The sequence below is a fragment of the Lepidochelys olivacea genome (assembly GCF_965140295.1).
Source record: "Lepidochelys olivacea isolate rLepOli2 genome assembly, chromosome: 10".
NCBI classification, from domain to species: domain Eukaryota; kingdom Metazoa; phylum Chordata; order Testudines; family Cheloniidae; genus Lepidochelys; species Lepidochelys olivacea.
Window position 1 is genome coordinate 42150216 of NC_140420.1, and position 20943 is coordinate 42171158.

A 20943-nucleotide genomic window follows, 5' to 3' on the forward strand; every position below is an offset into this window, starting at 1 on the left:
ACAAAACTGATCAGGGGGCTGGAGTAATTGACTTCTATGGGAAGATTCAAACCTCTAACTATTCACAGCTTGGTGAAGAGCTGCCTAGGAAATGGCATGGGATAACGCAGAGTGGTTCAAGGTGATGTAACTAGGAGGAATGGAAAGGAAGAGAAAACCAGGCTGAATAAGAGGCTGAGTATCAGGCTCTGTCAGGGTTCCTTCCCCACTCTGAACTCTAGGGTACAGATGTGGGGACCTGCATGACAGACCCCCTAAGCTTATTCTTACCAGCTTAGGTTAAAAACTTCCTCAAGGTACAAACTTTGCCTTGTCCTTGAACCCTATGCTGCCACCACCAAGCGTGTTAAACAAAGAACAGGGAAAGAGCCCACTTGGAGACGTCTTCCCCCGAAAATATCTCCCCAAGCCCTACACTCCCTTTCCTGGGGAAGGCTTGAGAAAAATCCTCACCAATTTGCATAGGTGAACACAGACCCAAACCTTTGGATCTTAAGAACAATGAAAAAGCAATCAGGTTCTTAAAAGAAGAATTTTAATTGAAGAAAAAGTAAAAGAATCACCTCTGTAAAATCAGGATGGTAAATACCTTACAGGGTAATCAGATTCAAAACATAGAGAATCCCTCTAGGCAAAACCTTAAGTTACAAAAAGACACAAAAACAGGAATATACATTCCATTCAGCACAGCCTATTTTACCAGCCATTAAACAAAAGGAAATCTACTGCATTTCTAGCTAGATTACTTACTAACTTGAGTTATGAAGAGCATTCCTGATCTGTTCCCGGCCAAAGCATCACACAGACAGACAGACCCTTCCCCCCCCCCCAGCTTTGAAAGTATCTTGTTTCCTCATTGGTCATGTGCCAGTTAGGTTATCTTAGCTTCTTAACCCTTTACAGGTGAAAAGGTTTTGCCTCTGGCCAGGAGGAATTTTATAGTTCTGTATACAGAAAGGTGGTTACCCTTCCCTTTATATTTAAGACAGGCTCTGTGCTTGGTTCAGTTGTGATCTAATGGATCTAACACACGACTAGATCTCAGGAGGCCTGGCTTCTGTTCCTGACTCTGCCGCTGGCCAGCTGGGTGACCTTGAGCATGTCACTTTACCTCTCTGTGGCTTAGTTTCCCTTCCAACCCTTTGTCTGTCTTGACTGTTTAGATTGTGAGCTTTTGGGGGCAGGACTGTATTTTACTGAGTTTTTGTACAGCACCTAGCACAATGGCACCCTGATCTTGGTTGGAGTCTGTAGATGCCACTGTAATACACATTATTGTTGTTATTTATTATTGCATTTGCTAAGCAAGGTGAAGGGATAGCTCGGTGGTTTGAGCACTGGCCTGCTAAACCCAGGGTTGTGAGTTCAATCCTTGAGGGGGCCATTTAGGGATCTGGGGAAAAAACTGGGGATTGGTCCTGCTTTGAGCAGGGGGTTGGACTAGATAACCTACTGAGGTCCCTTCCAACCCTGATATTCTATGATTATTGATTTGTATTACCATAGCACCTAGGAGGCCCGGTCATGGCCAAGACCCCATTGTGCAAATGCAGAACAAACAGTCCCTGCTCCAAATTCCTGACAATCCAAGTATAAGACAAGAGAGAACAGCTAGGGAGTACAAGGGAATAGTGAGACAATACTGGTCAGTGTAATTGTGGAATAGTCTCCCAAGCCTGTAATGTTTAAACCATGCAAAACTCTGTTACATGTGTAATAGGACACAGGCCTGCCCAGGGAGGGAGAAGGGCTAGCTGACCTTGCCTGTGGAGAAATGTAGTGATTCTGTGATATTGAGTACCAGGGAGATGGAGGGTGAGCTTGGGGCAGATATAAATGTCCACGGAGATGTGAAGAGGAGCAAGTTAGTACACTAGCCTTCTGCCTCTGGAGATCTGGGTTCTAGTTCTGTATGGGCCATTCAGAAGTGAAACAGTGTTTGGTCTCAATCTGATTCAAAAGCCAGCACTAACTTCACAGCAGTTGGCACCCTGGAGGTGCACTGGTGGAGCTGTGTGAGGGACTCAGAACTGGCAATGCAGGGGCTGTTTCCATGGGATGACTCAGGTGCACTGAGTTTTCTGTAGGAAGCTGGCATGATGCCTATTGGTAATTGTGCTCTGCCACAGCTAGACAGAACTGTTAGTTTCTTCTCAGGATTGGATTACGACTGAGATAGCAGGGGTGCTCCAGGTCAGAGCTGAGCTGTATTGACAGAACCAGGACAGGGTGCATGCAGGACTGCAATGCAGGGGTAGAGATGGGATCTGTGGGTGCTGCACATCAGGACTTAAGAGTATTGGCCAAGCTGTGTGGTTGCCCATTACTGGACCAGTAGGGAATGCAAACTGAGATGCCTTGACAGAACTGTGTGGGACGCATGGCTATAAGCCCCTTGCTTTTCTGAGTGCTAGTGGCTGCCAGAACTCAACATCATTATTCCAAAGCCTAGAAGAGCCCATGAACTGAGAATGGAAAGTCTCAAGTCAGCTCTGACCTCCTCCACCATTAATAGACGAGGTGATGGGCTGCCCTTAGATGTGATGTGCACGTCAGCCTAACAGTACTCCAAGCAAACCTCCCCAAATGCCTCCCCTGGCCCATTATTTTCATCAACTGCTCAGTCTGAGGTCATTGCTGATCTAACCAAATGGAGCAAAAGGTCATTCCCAAGTGACCAGCATGAGCCTTCCGTGCTCATTCCTATTGGGGGCCCATCCAAGTGAAGGTAACGGCAGACAGGCAGGCCGTGGGGTGTGTGAGGGCAAGTGAAGCTCAGCCATGTACCTGTTCTGAGGACACGTAAAGGGGGCTTTGGTCTCCTGGGTGGTCCCTGACACTGCCTGGGGTTCTGGGTGTTAACCTGGCAGGAATGGGCACGTTTGTTCTTCAGTCAGGTGAACTCTTGGCACTGAGCTGTTAGCATTCATTTGGCAAGAGCTGAGTAACCCTGTGTTGTTGCCCCTAAACTGAAAATGAAAATGAACAGTTTAAGCCTGAGAACACGGAACGGAAGAGGTTGGGTCTGGTCTGATTGGGCAGGGGAGTCTAATGTGGGAACAGGGGACAGATTCTAGTGGCAAGAATATTGGTGAGAGCTTCTGTCTCTGAACTTTCAGCTGGGAATCCACCCCAAGCCCTCTGGACATGAGATCCTGGCTGCCAGTACCCCACCCAGCTGCTGGGAGGCACGATGGAGGGGGGGCAGGTGTCTGCTGAGAGCTCAAGATAGGGCTGGCTGCACACAGAGCACATGTAGGGAGGAGAGGTGGAAACCAGCAGAAGGGCAGTATGGTGGCTGGGGAGCACCAGGCAGCTGGGAGAGAGCTAGGTGGGTGAGGTGGTAGGGAGAGGATCCTGGGTCACCAAGAATATGTGTCTCGGGTTCCTCTGTGCAACTGACTGAGGAGAAGTCATGCTTACTGTGCTAAGGGTTAAAACGTGTGGTAGCCATTTATGGGAAGTGTGGGAATGGGCTCTGAGCTCCTCTAGCTCGTTGGCCTCTGCATCACCTGGCTCTGCTTGACACAGCAGACGCAGGTCAGTGTGAAGGAGGCAGGTGTAGCCACCATCTGAGATTTGCTCTGACGTGCACAGGCGTCTGCAGTAAGATGACTGGAGGCAGCGGAGGTGCCCTTTGGCGTTGTGTCCCGGTAATGTCTTGCCTTTGCTTGTCTTTCTTCCTGCGCAGTACAAACAAGTGGAGCAGTACATGTCCTTCCACAAGCTCCCCGCCGACATGCGCCAGCGGATCCATGACTACTACGAGCACCGCTACCAGGGCAAGATGTTTGACGAGGAGAGCATCCTGGGGGAATTGAGTGAGCCCCTGCGCGAGGTAATGAGGGGTGCTCTGAGTGTTCATTGGGGGGCTGAGTGGGGCCAGGGCTCCTCTCAGCTCCACAGCAGTGGAGCTCATGGTGTGCAATGGCAGAGGCTGATACTGCACCAGCTGGCATGGAGACGTCACGGGATATGTGGGGTGGCGGTGGGGGAGAAGGAGCAGAGCAATAGGGCCTGACTGTAGCAGCAGCTGACCTAGAGGGAAGTCTGTCATTCCCTGGCCTCTGTCTGCCCATAATCCATTGCCATTGAGCAGAACAGTGCAGTCCGGGATTCCCCAGTGTCAGCCCAGCAGCCAGGACAGCATGTCTTGAGTCTATTAACCAGTGCAGTGCAGGGGATTAGAGCTGGTGAGAACATTTCTGACTCAATGAAATTGTCAAATGACGCTGTTTTGTGGAAAACCTTTTGCAGGGACATGCTGGTTCCAGAGAAGTTGGCATTGGGAAGGGTTTCCGGCTGAGAGAGATTCTCATGTTTCATGGGTCAGTGGTTAGAGCCCCCGTCTGGGATATGGGAGGCGCAGGTTCTAGTCCCTGCTCTACCTGATTCAGAGTGATCTAGGGTGAAACACTCTGTTCTGAATCAGGTAGAGCAGGGACCTGGGTCTGATGCTCATTGCCCCATCCTCACTCCTTTGCCTGACCCAGGTTACAGAACTGGAAGTCGCTGCTTTCCCAGTCCCTATCTTCCTCCTGCGCGAGACATCTAAAAAAGAGGAGGAAACAAGTCACAAAGGGAAAAGAGCCCATGTGATGGAATGCCCCTGTGACTTTGAGTGGTTCTGCTGCTGGAGAGATCCCCAAATGTACCTCTATTATGCCCTATACATGGGTGTTGCATTACCAGACTAGCTCTTTGCAGATGAAGGAGCCAATGCTAAAGCCAATGATCTGGCACCCAGAGTCATTCACAAGTTCATATGCCAAAGCAACAGCATTTTCCCGGACAGCCTGCCAGCCACACATGGTTTATTGCCCAGCACATGGACAGCCTCCCCCCCAACCCTCCCCTCCCCCCACACACAATTTAAACCTTGTACTGCCAATGCCCAGGTGGGAGTGGGCTGGAGGGGAGAGAAGAGCCTTTCTCACTAACACAAGGGAGCCTCAAAAAGGAAATTGCAGAAGAAAGAAGAATCAGATTCCTTCTGGGAGTGGGTTTGGTAGATGACCTGCCTCAATTTCGCTTCACATTGTTTTCTGAGTCTGAATCGAAGTGACCCGGAGCAGCACAGTGCAGTGAAAAGCACTGTCATATCCTAAGAGGGTGTGATGCACTGGAATACACACAGGACGTATATTTTATGACAAAGGTACAATCACATTGTATTTTCTTCATCTGAGGCACTCAAACCAAAGAGGTCACAGCCTACCTGGGACACACTAACTGGTAGGCACCTATCCTGCCCACCTTCTCCCCACATAAAGCCCCCACTTGCCCATGATATTTCCTTTTCCGGCTGGCTGGGTACATCTGCCCAGTTTTTAGCATTTTGGAAGCAGGCCAGGACAATGCAGGACATAAGGCTGCCAAGGCGAGTTACAGCATTTTCCCACGAATGAGCCCTCTAGCTGCTTCATGTGGCATTTCACTGGTGCCACCCACAATGTGCATGGCTGCCAAAGATTGGCCTGTGGGGGAGATGGCTATCGGGTCCCAGGTTAGAAAGAGAGAGAGAGCATGTCGTGAATTCGAGCAATAAGACTGAGCTTCCAGCTTTAGTAAATATGGCTGCATTGAATGACCATCCAGGCCCTCCTAGAGTGCTGTTCCAGCAGGCACTGGATTTGTGTCCATCCTACGGTGGATCTTTTGGGAGAATAGTATCTTGGTTGGGGCTTTGGGAGGGGATCTCTGTAGGTTATTTCACCTTAACTGAAGCATTTCTCTCAGTGCGTGTCTCTGTCTCTTCCCCCCACCCCTCCAGGAAATCATAAACTTCAACTGCCGGAAGCTGGTGGCATCCATGCCGCTGTTTGCCAATGCAGATCCCAACTTTGTGACATCCATGCTGACCAAACTGCGGTTTGAGGTGTTCCAGCCGGGGGATTACATCATCCGGGAGGGCACCATCGGCAAGAAAATGTACTTCATCCAGCACGGGGTGGTGAGCGTGCTTACCAAAGGCAACAAGGAGACTAAACTGGCAGATGGCTCCTACTTTGGAGGTGAGAGTCAGTGACCCACCCAACTGTGCTGCTTGGGCAACAAGACCCATGGCTGTTCCCCAGGCAGTCCTCGTCTGGTTCATGTTAGTGCTTGTCATAGCCAGCACCAGACAGAACTGGAGCCTCTGTCACCTTGTCTGTCTGTCTCCACCTGAGGACTCTTGTCTTACACTTAAATCGTGAGCTCTGTGGGTCAGGGCCTGTCTTTTTGTTCAGTGTTAGGGCAGCGCGTAGCACAGCGGGGTCCTGACCCATGACTGGAGCGCCACGGCATAGAAGAACAATAATGAGATCAGGATCAAGGGGGGGGGAAAACTTTGTTAATGCCCTTTGTTAATGGTTATTTCCTCCTTGCTCCTTGTGCGGTTAGCAGATCTGCCAAACACAGGCCCTTCCTTATACAGTTACTTTTGCCTGGTCCCGCCTGCTGTCAGGCACTGTATTGTGGTGATGGATAGGGATCAGGCTGCATGGTGTTAGGTGCTGTACAAACACGGGGCAAAACGACAGTCCCTTGACAGAGAACTCGCTATTTAAATCTGACACAGGTTACCAGGGGAGCGGAGCACGCGACAGCAGTGAGATGAGTGGGAGCAGTATGATAAACAGTGGGATGGGATTTCATTGCCTGCCTGCAGGCTGTGGGGCTGGTGACTGCAATGCTCTCACTCCTAGGGCTCTGCAAAGCTTTCACCCAGAAACGCCAAACCAAGCAGACTTCACATGGAGGCAACTTCCAGCGCAAATATTAAACCTGCCGAAGCTGAGTGGACCCGGAAAGGATGGGCGGAGTGGGCCGCTCTTCCCCACCTCCTAAGCCCCGTGGCCTGCTCTCCACAACCAAAGGATCCCCCTCCATCTGTAACAGACCTTGGGACCCCCACCCCCGCAGGCCCGAAATTCACTAAAGAATCCCCTTTGTCCTACCAGGCTCCAGGATATTTGCATGACTGTGCAAACCCAGGCCAGTAGGATCCATTAGCTGGGCTCCAGTCTCATGTGGAGTTTCTGGTTCACATAGATCTGAAATAGCAAAGTGAAACTTGTTGGTTTCATCATGAAACAGCTGAGCTCTTGTAGCTCCTCCCTTTCCAGCTATGAGGCCCCCTTTCTCCCCCTAGCAGGCCATGGGGTCCCCTCACTCTTCTCACATGAGCACCGCACACAGTCCCCAGGACCCACATGCAGCCCAGCCTTCTCTTGCCATGGGTAGTTGGCTCTCTCCCCACGTTCCAGACCTTCAGAGGGTGGCTGGCTGACTTGTGAAGGGCTAAAATGGAGGAGACACCTGCTGACCTTGAGCCCTGTTTGGAATGGGCAATGGGTTCCGAGTAATCTGCACTCACCCCCAGAAATGCCTTTGGCTGGATTCCCTGATTGGGGGTGGGGGGGAAAGAAGGATATCAGCTGTGGCATCAACAAAGCCTGGCAATCTTCCTGCGCCAGCTATACCCAGAGGCCAGTGGGAACAGGAGAGCACTACACTGAATCTAGTGGTACCCTTGCTCTCAGAGGGGCAGGGTCACATTGTCTGGACCCATCTAATTTGCTAGAGGAGAATGGCTTTCCTCCTGGTGGCAGGATCCATTAGAGCCATCTCCCAGAGGTGCCAGCTCTTTTTAAAAACAGATTTTAAAAATTATAGCATCAGTCAGAGTTATTACACTGCCGTAGTACCTCCTACGTAGGGGCAGATGCAAACGGGGCAATGGGGAAAGGCATCGTCCAATTACTTACATGCACACACATACACGCACAATGTGTGGTGCAGCCACAAAGTTGAAACCAGCAAAGAGCTTTGTGTGTTCTCTGCCAGCCTAAGAATGGTTATGCGAAGTTTAATTGCTTTAACCTTGGTAATAAAGGGGTTCCACTTGGTGTCCTTATCCTCTCAGTTAATAAGATCGTAGCAGATCCACCAATAACTTGTAAGTTTCTTTGCTTGCACAGCATCAACATGGGGGATCGCTGAACCTCCTGATGCTGAGTTACAGGTCAAATCAGAGACCTGACTGCAAATCTAGGGAGAGTTAGCTTCAGTGAGACGTGGTGTGACCTTCCACTCCCAGTGGGCCAGGAAAAGTGTGAGAGAGACAGTTCCTCCATTCTGAATGCACAAGTGATACCTATGATAAGCCACAATTACAGAACTTGCTGGCTACGTAGATCAGCTGAATCCCTGAGGTGCCATATTGTACAGCAGTTACTGCAATTGAGCCCTCTGGTATTTTGTTCGGTAAATGTTATTGCATAGTGGAACATTTATACCGTTAATGTGGAGGCAGGGATGTCGCTTAGTGACATGAGCTGCTTTTGTTTGGAGGCAGCGATGGTCCCTTCCTCGCTCTCCCACTCCCGGGGTTCTCAGGCTGTGTCTTCATTCCAGAAATCTGCCTGTTGACCCGTGGCCGGCGCACGGCAAGCGTGCGAGCTGACACCTACTGCCGCCTTTACTCCCTCTCGGTGGACAATTTCAACGAGGTGTTGGAAGAATATCCCATGATGAGAAGGGCTTTTGAAACAGTGGCACTGGACAGGCTGGATAGAATTGGTGAGTAGAAAGTATGAGGCAATGCTTCATCACCCATGTCCATGGGCTCCTTTCAGTGGCTGTTTCCAAGTGAGGGAAACCACACCCTGCCCTACCTTCTTCCACAGTCTCTTTTTCAAATGGGTAAAACCTCTCCACCCCATCACCTTTAGCTCCATTTCCAAGCAGATAACTTCACCCCCCAAATACCTCCATTTCCATTATCTCCATTTCCAAATGGCCTCTGTGAAGCACATCCTGCCAACTGTGCAATATTGTGCAGGAACTCCATATGATATAGTGTAATAGCCACCATGGGCTGGGATGTGGGACCCAAGAAATGGGGCTTAAGCCAGATTTTGGTTGGTAGTTGACATTGTGCAAATGCCAGGGGCTTCCCACTACTAAGAGAAATGGGCCAGAATCTGACATCCTTACTCTGCTAGCAATCCCATGGATTTCAATAAGTCTTTGTGCGGAATAAGATAGTACTCAGCATAAATCTGGCCCAGAGTTTGCAGGGACACTAGCTAGGGTATAATTACATGGACTAGCATTATTCGTTTTTACAGCAAAAACTGATCACCAGATGGGATTAGGAAGAGCCACACCCCTGTGATATACTATGGCACAGTGGGGTGTGGACGTGCCGGTGCTAGGCCTTGGACTATAGCCACAGAAAACAAGTCTAGCAGAGCAGACAGGATATGTTTTGAGGAAGGCAGGGGGCCAGGATGTTTGCTGATCCAAAGAAAGATCCCGCTATTGCAAAGTGATCTGCAGAACATAAAAGTTAAGCCTTATATGCTAATTAGCCCAATTATGAATGTATTTGCTATGATTAGATGCCTGATTAAACAAAGATGTGGGAACATTTACAGAACAAAGCCAAGGTCCAGCGTTGGTTTCTTGTAGGTGTACTAAGCTGGGAGTATGGCAAAATACTGAACCCCAACAGGTGAAAGGAGTCATAACTAAGGCTGATACACCCCAAGTTATTGTATAGATTCCCCCAACAGAGTTGGCAGCTCCATTGTGCTGGGTGCTGGACAGACACCTAGGAGGCGGGAGTGTCTGCTCTGAAAAGTGGACCATCTAAATAGACAAGACAAAGGAAGGGAGAAAGGAAGGGTTATTCCCTGTTTATTGCTGGGGAGCTGGGCACAGGGGAGATTAAGTGATTCCCCCAAGGTCAAACAGGTTGGCTGTGACAAAGCTGGAACTGAATCTTCTGGAGCCCCAGTCCAGTGCCGTAACCCCTAAATTGCCCTTTGTTAATTAGACCTCTCTTAAAAACGTGTGCTTGTTTTCACCAATTCCTAGAATCAAAATGACTAGTGCAGTTCTGGGCAATGCTCTGGGTGGGCACGGAAGAGCTGGCAGGGGGTTCTGGGCCTGGCCACACCAAGAGGCATTCATTCAGTTCCGGGCATCGAGCTCCCAGAATGATATTGCAAATTGGAGGGACTGACTCTGGAGGAAAGAGTAAGAGCTAAATATGTGCAGCTTGGCTGAGCACTAGCTCATTAGGCCCTAATGTAAGTGGTGGCAGGTTTGTCACTTGGGACACTTGAATCTAGACTGAACAAAGCGCAAGAAAATGTGCTGTAAGGAGCTGTCCTGTCTTGTCCCCAGGGGATGGACCAGATGGGAGCTAGCAGGGCTTTCCCATTTCTAGTTCTGCAGAGTCTCTGAAAAGAGACTCCCTGTGATGGACACTTACGCTGCCATTCAGCCTTGCAAATGCAAAGCTCCCAGGTTGTCAAGGTTCCTCCCCCACTCTGAACTCTAGGGTACAGATGTGGGGACCTGCATGAAAAACCTCCTAAGCTTATCTTTACCAGCTTAGGTCAAAACTTCCCCAAGGTACAAAATATTCCACCCTTTGTCCTTGGATTGGCCGCTACCACTACCAAACTAATACTGGTTACTGGGGAAGAGCTGTTTGGACGTGTCTTTCCCCCCAAAATACTTCCCAAAACCTTGCACCCCACTTCCTGGACAAGGTTTGGTAAAAAGCCTCACCAATTTGCCTAGGTGACTACAGACCCAGACCCTTGGATCTTAAGAACAATGAACAATCCTCCCAACACTTGCACCCCCCCTTTCCTGGGAAATGTTGGATAAAAAGCCTCACCAATTTGCATAGGTGACCACAGACCCAAACCCTTGGATCTGAGAACAATGAAAAAGCATTCAGTTTTCTTACAAGAAGACTTTTAATAAAAATAGAAGTAAATAGAAATCATAGAATCATAGAATCATAGAATATCAGGGTTGGAAGGGACCCCAGAAGGTCATCTAGTCCAACCCCCTGCTCAAAGCAGGACCAATTCCCAGTTAAATCATCCCAGCCAGGGCTTTGTCAAGCCTGACCTTAAAAACCTCTAAGGAAGGAGATTCTACCACCTCCCTAGGTAACGCATTCCAGTGTTTCACCACCCTCTTAGTGAAAAAGTTTTTCCTAATATCCAATCTAAACCTCCCCCACTGCAACTTGAGACCATTACTCCTCGTTCTGTCATCTGCTACCATTGAGAACAGTCTAGAGCCATCCTCTTTGGAACCCCCTTTCAGGTAGTTGAAAGCAGCTATCAAATCCCCCCTCATTCTTCTCTTCTGCAGGCTAAACAATCCCAGCTCCCTCAGCCTCTCCTCATAACTCATGTGTTCCAGTCCCCTAATCATTTTTGTTGCCCTTCGCTGGACTCTCTCCAATTTATCCACATCCTTCTTGAAGTGTGGGGCCCAAAACTGGACACAGTACTCCAGATGAGGCCTCACCAATGTCGAATAGAGGGGAACGATCACGTCCCTCGATCTGCTCGCTATGCCCCTACTTATACATCCCAAAATGCCATTGGCCTTCTTGGCAACAAGGGCACACTGCTGACTCATATCCAGCTTCTCGTCCACTGTCACCCCTAGGTCCTTTTCTGCAGAACTGCTGCCTAGCCATTCGGTCCCTAGTCTGTAGCTGTGCATTGGGTTCTTCCGTCCTAAGTGCAGGACCCTGCACTTATCCTTATTGAACCTCATCAGATTCCTTTTGGCCCAATCTTCCAATTGGTCTAGGTCCTTCTGTATCCTATCCCTCCCCTCCAGCGTATCTACCACTCCTCCCAGTTTAGTATCATCCGCAAATTTGCTGAGAGTGCAATCCACACCATCCTCCAGATCATTTATGAAGATATTGAATAAAACCGGCCCCAGGACCGACCCTTGGGGCACTCCACTTGATACCGGCTGCCAACTAGACATGGAGCCATTGATCACTACCCGTTGAGCCCGACAATTTAGCCAGCTTTCTACCCACCTTATAGTGCATTCATCCAGCCCATACTTCCTTAACTTGCTGACAAGAATACTATGGGAGACCGTGTCAAAAGCTTTGCTAAAGTCAAGAAACAATACATCCACTGCTTTCCCTTCATCCACAGAACCAGTGGATGAAATAAAGAAATCCCCCCTGTAAAATCAGGATGGTAGATACCTTACAGGGTATTTAGATTCAAAAACATAGAGAACCCCTCTAGGCAAAACCTTAAGTTACAAAAAAGATACACAGACAGAAATAGTTATTCTATTCAGCACAGTTCTTTTCTCAGCCATTTAAAGAAATCATAATCTAACACGTACCTAGCTAGATTACTTACTAAAAGTTCTAAGACTCCATTCCTGGTCTATCCCCGGCCAAGACAGAATATAGACAGACCCACAGACCCTTTGTTTCTCTCCCTCCTCCCAGCTTTTGAAAGTATCTTGTCTCCTCATTGGTCATTTTGGTCAGGTGCCAGCGAGGTTACCTTTAGCTTCTTAACCCTTTACAGGTGAGAGGAGCTTTCCCTGGCAAGGAGGGATTTCAAAGGGGTTTACCCTTCCCTTTATATTTATGACACAGGTGCATGCATACATGTGTGAGCAGGCTGTGCTGTGGTGCCAAGCTCCATACCCATCTGCCGCATCTCTCTGAGTAGGCAATACAACTGCTGAAATCTCTCTCTCAGCAAAGCAGAGGAGAAAGCACATGTGAGCCCAGAGTACATGGTTCCTAGCTGTGTAGACAGCAGTGCCTCCTCTAATAAGGAGCTGTAACATACTAACTGTGATGTCCCCATACTAACTGTAACTAGACCCACACAGAGAATAAGAACCCACTACTGCTACTAGCTAGCAGAGCTGCTTTATTAACTGAAGTGGGAGAGGCCCCACCACTGACATTAACTGAAGGTCCCGGGTTCCATCCCTGTTGATGAACCATGGTGGAGGGGGTTGTTACATACTTTTGATGAGGACCATACATAACGAGGGAGAAATAGAGTAGCAGCGGAAGGAGCTTGCTGTAGCCCTGACATGATGCTCTGGTCCAGGTTCCAGCTGACCTCATGGAACCCACGTTTGCCACCACTTTTCTGTTTTAGGCCCCACCACTGACAGCCTGTTCTTTGCAGTGTGAAGCCTGGGAGGCGGCACAGGACTTGTGGAATCATGGAGCCGGGTGCAGACCCAGTAAGACCAGAGGCAGGGGCAGCGCTGATGGCGCCAGTCAGACCTATTTCCAGTGACAATGCTTCAATAAAACACCACATAGAGCCATTGTTTCCGCACCCTGCAAGCGCCACCCAGATGGCTGCTAGGGAGGGTGGATCAAATGATAAACTACTGAATAGAAGAAATAGTAATGGTGTTTGCAAGTATCAGTCATGCCAGATACTCAGGGGTGAATCCCAGTGTAGGTGGATGTGGATGTTCCCAAGTCATGTGGGAGCATCCCACCCAAACAGTGACAGGATTCAGGGACTCAGTCATGATCTACACATCAGCCCTGTCCAGCCATCATAGAATCATAGAAGATTAGCGTTGGAAGAGACCTCAGGAGGTCATCTAGTCAAACCCGCTGCTCAAAGCAGGACCAACCCCAACTAAATCATCCCAGCCAGGGCTCTGTCAAGTTGAGCCTTAAAAACCACTAAGGATGGAGATTCCACCACCTCCTGAGGTAACCCATTCCAATACTTCACCACCCTCCTAGTGAAAAAGTTTTTCCTAATATCCAACCTAGACCTCCCCCACTGCAACTTGAGACCATTGCTTCTTGTTCTGTCATCTTGCTCCACTGAGAACAGCTGAGCTCCATCCTCTTTGGAACCTCCATTCAGGTAGTTGAAAGCTGCTATCAAATCCCCCCTCACTCTTCTCTTCTGCAGACTAAACAAGCCCAGTTCCCTCAGCTTCTCCTCGTAAGTCATGTGTCCCAGCCCCGTGATCATTTTCTTTGCCCTCCGCTGGACTCTCTCCAATTTGTCCACATCCTTTCTGTGGGTGGAGACCAAAACTGGATGTAATACTCCAGATTTGGCCTCACCAGTGCTAAATAGAGGGGAATAATCACTTACCTCGATCTGCTGGCAGTGCTCCTACTAATGCACCCAATATTCTATTAGCCTTCTTGACAACAAGGGAACACTGTTGACTCATATCCAGCTTCTCATCCACTGTAATCCCCAGGTCCTTAGCCAGTCAGTCCCCAGCCTGTAGCAGTGCATGGGGTTCTTCCGTCCTAAGTGCAGGACTCTGTACTTGTCTTTGTTGAACCTCATCAGATTTCTTTTGGCCCAATCCTCCAATTTGTCTAGGTCACTCTGGACCCTATCTCTACCCTCCATTGTATCTACCTCTCCCCCCAGCTTAGTATCATCCGCAAACTTGCTGAGGGTGCAATCCATCCCATCATCCAGATCATTAATGAAGATGTTGAACAAAACCAGCCCCAGGGCTGACCCCTGGCGCACACCATTTGATACCAGCTGCCAACTAGACATTGAGCCATTGAGCGCTACCTGTTGAGCCCGATAACCTAGCCAGCTTTCTATCCACCTTATGGTCCATTCATCCAATCCATATTTTTTTTTACTTGCTGGCAAGAATACTGTGGGAGACGGTATCAAAAGCTTTGCTAAAGTCAAGATATATAAATCCACCACTTTCCCCATATCCACAGAGCCAGTTATCTCATCATAGAAGGCAATCAGGTTGGTCAGGAATTACTTGCCTTTGGTGAATCCATGTTGACTGTTCCTGATCACCTTCCTCTCCTCCAAGTGCTTCAAAATGGATTCCTAGAGGACCTGCTCCATGATTTTGCTGGGGACTGAAGTGAGGCTGACCAGTCTGTAGTTCCCCAGATTCTCCTTCCCTTTTTTAAGGATGGGCACTATATTTGCCTTTTTCCAATCGTCCGGGACAGGGCCGGCCCACAACATTTTGGCATCTGAGGCGGGGAGCTCAAATGATGCCTCCGTGTCCACCTGCTTGGGCCAAAACTTTGAAAGGTCTCAATTCTGCCTTCTTCCTGTTCTACTCCTCTCATGGTACTGCCCTGCTACCTACCCCAATAAAGGAGAACTAACAACTTAAAATGCCTTGTTCAAAAATTTTAAGTAACACTTTCAAATGCCTGAACAGCAAATGTAACTTTTCTTGTCTGCATAGTAAACACTGGTGTTTTTATCTGTTTAAATAATCAAACTGGTGCTTTCCGTGCTTTCTTGGTTGAAAAGATTTGACCTGCTTTCTGCTGGAGGTCCACAGTGTGGGCCAGCTCATGCTCTATTGAGATGGTTGCAAGGCCGACCAGCCTCTCCTGTGTCATTGTGGAGCGTAGATGTGTTTTTATTAACTTCAGCGTGGAGAAGTTGCGTTCTCCACTGGCAACTGTTACAGGAAGTGCTAGAAGTATGCGCAGAGCAACAAAAGCATTTGGAAAAAGGGTGGTCATCTTATTTGTGCACATATATTCCAGAACAGCCTTTGGAGTTCTTCCTGCTGAAATGTATCTTGGAAGGGCTTTCAGTTCATCACCTAAATCACTAGCATCAATATTGTGCAATATCATCATGTGTCAACACTGTCTTTAGTGCCCTGCATTGCTGGTGTAGGTCTTCTTCAGGTATAGTGAGGAGTTTTGGAATATTATACAACATCCCAAATATACTGCTGTGTTCCTTGAGCTGCATGAAATGTTCTTCAACTGACTGTATTGCACAGTCTCGCACCTGGTTAAAGAATTCAACTTTGAATTGTTGTTTGGGGTCTCTTCTGGGATTATCCCGTGCCTCGTAATCAAAATGTTTTCTTCTTCAGTGATTCTTGTATTCTTGAAGGGGTGGGAAAATAGCTTCAGTGTGAAGTTCCTCTGCCAACTTCTGTGCATTCTTCAGAATGTTTTGAAATCCCTCATCTGACAGGTAAGACTGTAGGTATGACTTTGTTTTGTCCAGTTGTTCCATTGTTCCAGATATATCAAGGTCAAGACTTTGGAGTCTCTTGCTTACAACATTTATTTCAACAGTATGTCATGCCACAACACTAAGCCACACAGAAATTTGAAGTTATATATGTTTCTGGTGATTCCATTTCTCTCTGCCACTGTTCTCCCATGAACAGTTCCTGTCATAGTATTATCCTCCATAATGGCAACTATGACATCATCTATCTTCCCAATTTGGTGTTTAATAGGCTTTATCGCCTCCACTCGACTTTCCCATCGTGTGGCACTCCGTGATTTCAGTGTCAGAGAGGATGTTCCCAGACATAGCTTCAAAATTTGCCATCAATGAGTTGATGCAGAGAAAAATACATAGATGCTTTGAATTACATTAAAAAATTCAGCAGCTTCAGTAGAAGTTGATGCTGCATCACGGACCACCAAGTTCAATGAATGAGAACTGCATGGGACAAAAGAAGCTCGAGGGTTTAACTCTCAAATCTGTGTCTGCAATCCTCTGTTCTTTCCTCTCATGTTGGCACCATTATCGTAGCCCTGACCTCTCGTCAGCTATCGCAATTCCCGTATCTTCCAGCTTTTTAAGAAGCACATTTGTCATACCAGCTCTTGTAGTATCATCAATTTCAATAAATTCTAGAAAATGCTCTCTGACAGTCACCATTACAGGGACATTTTCACTAGGTTCTATTTTTGTTACAAAACGTACCATTAAATTCATTTGTTCCCTATGGCTGATGTCAGGTGTGCAGTCCAGAATAACAGAGTAATATCTTGCTGACTTCAGATCTGCCACAATCTTCTGTTTGACTTTTGTTGCCAGTAACTGTATGATCCCACTTTGAATTGTTTTTCCAATGTAGTGGTGTGTGTACATTTCTTGGGTGGTGACTCTTCTTAGATACTCCTGGAGTACAGCATCAAACTCAGCCATCAGCTCCACAATTTTAAGGAAATTTTCACTGTTTGGCACATACAGCTGATCTGAAGTGCCACACAGTGCTAGGTTTTGGGTAGCAAGCATTCTCACAATGGCAATGAGCCTTTTCAGAACATTTTGCCAGGAAAGAGACTCTGATGCAATCTTCTCTTGATGCTGATCATCTATGGTGGCCTTTAACCTTAGTCTCATCTCAAGCTCTTTCCACCTATGGAATGCTCTCTGGTGATTTGCTGCCTTCTCATGGCATGCCAGATTTCTAGCCAGATTTTTCCAGTCCTTTGTTCCTGTAGAATCCAGTGTGGCTGGAACATTAGACTGGAAGAGTTTGCAACAAAAACAATAAGCAGCATTCTGGGCTTTTGAGTACATAAGCCATGGCCTCTCCAATTTGTCACCATTGGGGATTTCACGCTAGTAATGTGTTGGATGGAAACTTCTATTTTCATTGTCTTTGGGGAACATGAAGTTTTTCTCTTGCTGTGGCCCATGCAGTACAAGAAAGTCCCTCAGGCTACTGCTCAAGTGGGTCCACAGTCCTGGATCATCTAGACTTAAGGAACTAAACTCAGCAACAGCTGTTTCTTGCGCCTCCACCACACTCTTCTCTGATCTACACTTTTCTTCAGGAATGTGCATGGTTACATCCATTTGAGATGGAGATATGGATGCTGCAGTAGCTGCCAGGCACCTGCTCTCTGACTAACTGGAAGATCAGGCATCTCCTCACCACTCACATCCTCGCTGGGGCCGGAAGGCTCACCATGAACATTTGTGTCTATGTATCTCAGGAGAGCTCCTTCCTGCTTAGATAGAAAAGCTTCCTTTGCTTGCTTTCTTTTTTTGAATGCTGCCCCAGAGGGGCATTTTCTTCTTTCACTCATGACAGCTATAGTGGCTCCCAACACTCAATTGAAGGGGACAAATAAGCAGGCTGGTAGCAGGGCCTGTGTGAGGGACGATATCAGCTTCTTAAGGGCCTAACTGGCTCTTACTACTTCAGTTGATTGCCTGTTCTCCTCAAGTGGGTTCAGGGAAGCAGCAGGAAACAAGGAACTCCCTGAGAAGCTGGTGTTAATCAGTCCAGACTCCTGGGGGTGCTAGAGAAGCTCGAGGGTTTAACTCTCGAATCCGTGTCTGCAATCCTCTGTTCTTTCCTCTCATGTTGGCACCATTATCATAGAGAGGTACATAAGAGGCTCCTCCTCCTCTCTCTCCCTGCAGCTCCTGCTGCTTTCTGTTATTCCCTCTCACCTTTTCTCCTGCCTACTTGTTATGTCTCTTGAGCCCTCCTTCCTCCAGCACAGCACTCCACCATCTCTGCGCATCTAGAGCAGAGAGAATACGTATGCACCAGCAGCAGACACAATTTTCTACACTCTGGGTCCTAGTGGCACCCCTCCCCACCACAGTCTGGCACCTGAGGCGGCCACCTCAGTTCTCCTCATGGTAAGGCCAACCCTGGTCCCGAACCTCTCCCGATCGCCACGAGTTTTCAAAAATAATGGCCAATGGCTCTGCAATCACATCAGCCAACTCCCTCAGCACCCTTGGATGCATTGCATCGGGCCCCATGGACTTGTGTATGTCCAGCTTTTCTAAATAGTCCTTATCCTGTTCTTTCACCACTGGGGGCTGCTTACCTCCTCCCTATACTGTGCTGCCCAGTGCAGCAGTCTGGGAGATGACCTTGTGAAGCTAGAAGAGGTGTGCTACTATGCTCCCACTGCTCCCCAGGAGCAGAGAAATCCTCTAGAAAATCTTTGAATGAAAGGCCCTCTTAAAATTGTATTCTGGCCCTGATTTCGCTTTGCTCTGTTTCTGCTGTCAGTGCATCTATGGCAGGGGGAAAGGGGAGCATGCAAATGTTAAAGCTATCCTCTTGAATTCTGCGTCATGTCAAGGGCCTACCTCACCCCCAGAACAACTCAGAGCAGCCCCCAGACTGCTGTAAGTTGTGCCAGTTGTAAGAGCCCTCTATGGGTCATTTCATCAGCAGAGAATGGCTGGAGTGCAGTGCACTCTGGTCAGACCACTTCTCGCTTCCTCCCTCCCTTAATGCATTTTATACCCTGGGGACTGGGAGGGAATCCAGTGTAGAGCTGGGGAGACGCAGAGACAGACAAAGGCAAACTCTGTGTCACAATGCTGCCAATTCTCACAATTGTAGTGCGACTCTGTGTTTTTTTCCTTCAAGCCCCAGCCACTGGAGTCATGTGATTACATGAGACTGTTTCATTTTTTAAAAAGAAATTTCTATTTCTCATCATTCCAGAGAAAAGCTGGAAAATGTGACCCTTAATGGTGCAAACAGCAAACGCCAAATAAGAATAACCCCCAAAATAACTTTTTAAAATCTCATGATTTGCGGGGCCTGACTAGTGATTTTCAAACTCCTAAGGCTGGCAATGCAGTAGCAGTCACACACACTCTGAAGCTCTTCTGTGGCAGGTAGGTGTAAAGTAAGCAGTTCTCAAGATGATTCACACCCTCTGCCCCCAGATTGTTAAGTCTAGCGATAGTACGATTTCCACTGCTGAATGTACATGGGTCTTCTAGAGAGCTGCTCAGTTGCTCCAGCTGTAACACCACCTAGCTCTTATAGAGTGTGTTTTTCATCCATCGATTTCAAAGTACTTTACAAATGAGGTCAGTACCATTATCCCCCTTTTACATATGGGGAAACTGAGCAACAGATAGGGGAAGTAATTTGCCCAACATCACCCAGCAACCAACGATAGAGCTGGAAATAGAACCCAGGAGTCCTGGGTACCGGTCCAATGCTCTGTCTACTAGGACATATTGCCTCTCTGTACAACTACATTGCTTTGGGTCAGAACAACCATGTGCACTGCAATCGAAATTTTTAAAAGGCGTTGATTATGCCTGCTACAGCTCTCTGCCCCCAGCAGAGCAGATGCTGTGCTTTCCAGGACAGATCCTCAGCTGCTGTAAACTGTCAGATCCATTGACTTAAAGGGACTTAAGACCATTTACACCAGCTGAGGATATGTCTCTCCATATTCAAAGAGCAGCTACCTACATTCAGTGAGAATAACCCTGAGTTTAGACTGAGAGCAACAAAGAACAAAAGTCAGGTCCCCAATGGAGAGCTCAGTGTGTGTCATCTCCTTGGTTACAGTCTGCAAAACTCTGCTTGCACAAAGTGGCAGCTATAAACAGAAGATTCCTAGAAATAGAAGGATGCAGTACCCACCTAGAAAACACCCCTGGGGGGCGGGGCAGGGCTGTTATCCCCAGAGTACAGAAGGGGAGCTGGCCACAGAGACACTAAGTGCCTTGCCCAAGGTCACCCAGGGAACTTGTGGTGGAGCAGGGACTAGAACCCAGGTTTCTGGCTAGCACTTAAACCACTGGAACATCTTTCTCTTGTAATCCCCTCCCCATCAAAACCAAAACAGAACCCACCCACAGCGCCTGCTGCTCCATGAATAACATTGTATACAGCATCTTTCATCTGGGAATTTCAGAGTATTTTACAGTTGTCAGGTAAGTATCATGTCTCCACTTTACAGATGGGGACACTGAGGTAGAGGGAGGTGACTTGACTTGGTCAGGATCATACAGCAAGCCAGTGACAGTGCAGGACAAAGACCTCAGGTGATCTGACTTCTAATCCTCTGCTCTAAGAACTAAACAATGCTGCCTCTCAGTAGCATCCCAGTGCTGAAGGCAAGTAGATGTCTGGCCCTCGGATGTCTGTGCTATTCTGTGAGTCTCCAAGAGGAGATACTTAGATCTTGGGTCTCACTGGCTTTGCAGGAATTACTGGAGCCATAATCTTTCAAATCCCTCCTTTGGGTGCCTGGACTTTCCCTCTTCAGCTAGGAAATGAGCATGAAAGCTCGTATGTACAGGTGCATGGTGTTAAGACTTTCCTTGTAGTGATGGCCAAGGAGGAGAGGGGCCACTCCCTGCAGCAGTGCTCTGTGAACTAGCCCAAATTCCATGCATGCCTCTTTCCCTTGAATCAGCCTCCCTCCAGTGCTCCTGCAGAAGTCTTGGTCAGGTCAGAAGGTGACATGGAGGAGGTAGAGTAACTGGCCCACCAGTGCTTTCTCCTGCTCTTCTTGCTCCTCTGCTGAGCCAGGGCAGCCTCTGCCGTAAAAGGTACAGCCGTGCCACCCGTAGTAACAAAGTGAAAAATCCTGGC

General features: G+C 48.1%; 1 protein-coding gene across 1 annotated transcript in view; it reads left to right on the forward strand.

The window, feature by feature from the left end:
• HCN4 (hyperpolarization activated cyclic nucleotide gated potassium channel 4) overlaps nt 1-20943 on the forward strand; it is a 169302-nt gene that overhangs the window by 124824 nt on the left and 23535 nt on the right. The window contains exons 5-7 of the mRNA XM_084641694.1: nt 3692-3838; nt 5774-6014; nt 8401-8565. Of these exons, the coding sequence (XP_084497820.1) occupies nt 3692-3838; nt 5774-6014; nt 8401-8565 (553 nt within the window). The remainder of the gene's footprint in view (nt 1-3691; nt 3839-5773; nt 6015-8400; nt 8566-20943) is intronic.